The 1151-nt window shown below is 46.1% G+C and overlaps 1 protein-coding gene across 1 annotated transcript; it reads left to right on the plus strand.

The window, feature by feature from the left end:
* Nucleotides 1-337: 337 nt before the first annotated feature.
* Nucleotides 338-1145, plus strand: LOC119588035 (glycine-rich cell wall structural protein-like). Its single transcript, XM_037936733.1, has 2 exons — nucleotides 338-406; nucleotides 663-1145. Exons 1-2 carry the CDS (start codon nucleotides 386-388, stop codon nucleotides 1140-1142), a joined length of 501 nt encoding a protein of 166 aa, XP_037792661.1. The 5' UTR covers nucleotides 338-385; the 3' UTR covers nucleotides 1143-1145.
* The last annotated feature ends 6 nt before the right edge of the window (nucleotides 1146-1151 follow it).

Raw genomic sequence — 1151 nt, forward strand, 5'->3', positions numbered from 1 at the left:
TTAAGATATGAATAAGTGTATTCTTTCTTAGCACACACCTTGTCATCAGTAATATCAGGAGTGTTAGTAATACCTGAAATACTTAAATAGGAAGGATAATGCTGGCTTATGTCATTATAATATTAGTTACAAGTGTACATGAAAAATTACATCCTTATTGTGTTTAAATGAATAAATAGATAGACGTGTGTGTGCGAGACGAATTTCCCCACTAAGATTACTTCCTACAGCGATATCCTTCATAGCAACAATGAATCTGGCATCCTTTCAGGCCTTGCACGAGCTGGCACTGAAGTATAAATACTGAAACTGAGGCAAGCAGTGGCACACCGCGCTGACTAGACGCTTAGTCATCCAATAACTGGACTGCAGAAAATCCTTAAACATGAATGCCCTTAATATTATGGTAAGTACATATACTTTGAAAGTAAATAGAAATCCAATTCTTTTTAAAGAGGGAAGGGGGTACTAACTGTCCGTATATTAATTTCTTTGAATAATTCTTTATCTCTATTTCTATTAGTCTCTTTCTTCCTCTGTCTATCTATACAGAGTATTTAATAAATACATAGGTGCATAGGCCTTGTATATCAGTATCTATTATTATTTCTGGGCTCTATCTGAGTTCTATATATTGATCTATCATGCTTTCAATTCAATAGCTCCGAGGTGCGTCCGTGCTGGTCCTGGCGTGCGTGGTGTCCGCCGTCCCACAAGGATACGGTGCCGGAGGCGACGGCGGGCTGGGAGTCGATCTCGGCGGCGCAGGAGGCCACGGCAGCAGCGGCGTTGGAGGCGGCAGTGTGCTTCCTTTCGTCTTCGTCGGCAAGGGTGTGCTTCCTGAAAGTGCCATTGGCGGTGTTTCCGGAGGCGTTGATGGAGGTGTCATCGGTGGGGAATACAGCGCACCAGATGCTGCGGGAGGCTTTGACGCTGGAGTCGCCGGAGGCTTCGGTGGCGGTGTTGCTGGAGGATTTGGCTCCGGCGTCGATGGAGGCTTTGATGCTGGCTCTGCTGGAGGCTTCGACACTGGTGTTGCTGGAGGCTTCGATACAGGCGTTGCTGGAGGATTCGACACTGGCTTCGATGATGGAGTTTCCCATGTCAGCCCCCCTGTCAGCGTATACGATGCACCCCATTAATTTTGTGGA

Source organism: Penaeus monodon, chromosome 23 (genome assembly GCF_015228065.2).
Source record: "Penaeus monodon isolate SGIC_2016 chromosome 23, NSTDA_Pmon_1, whole genome shotgun sequence".
NCBI classification, from domain to species: Eukaryota; Metazoa; Arthropoda; class Malacostraca; order Decapoda; family Penaeidae; genus Penaeus; species Penaeus monodon.

Excerpts from the sequence above, each read along its gene's own strand:
- LOC119588035 (XM_037936733.1), top strand. The coding sequence starts at position 386 with ATGAATGCCCTTAATATTATG. Across the intron at positions 407-662 it reads TGAATGCCCTTAATATTATG|CTCCGAGGTGCGTCCGTGCT; the intron begins GTAAGTACATAT and ends TCAATTCAATAG.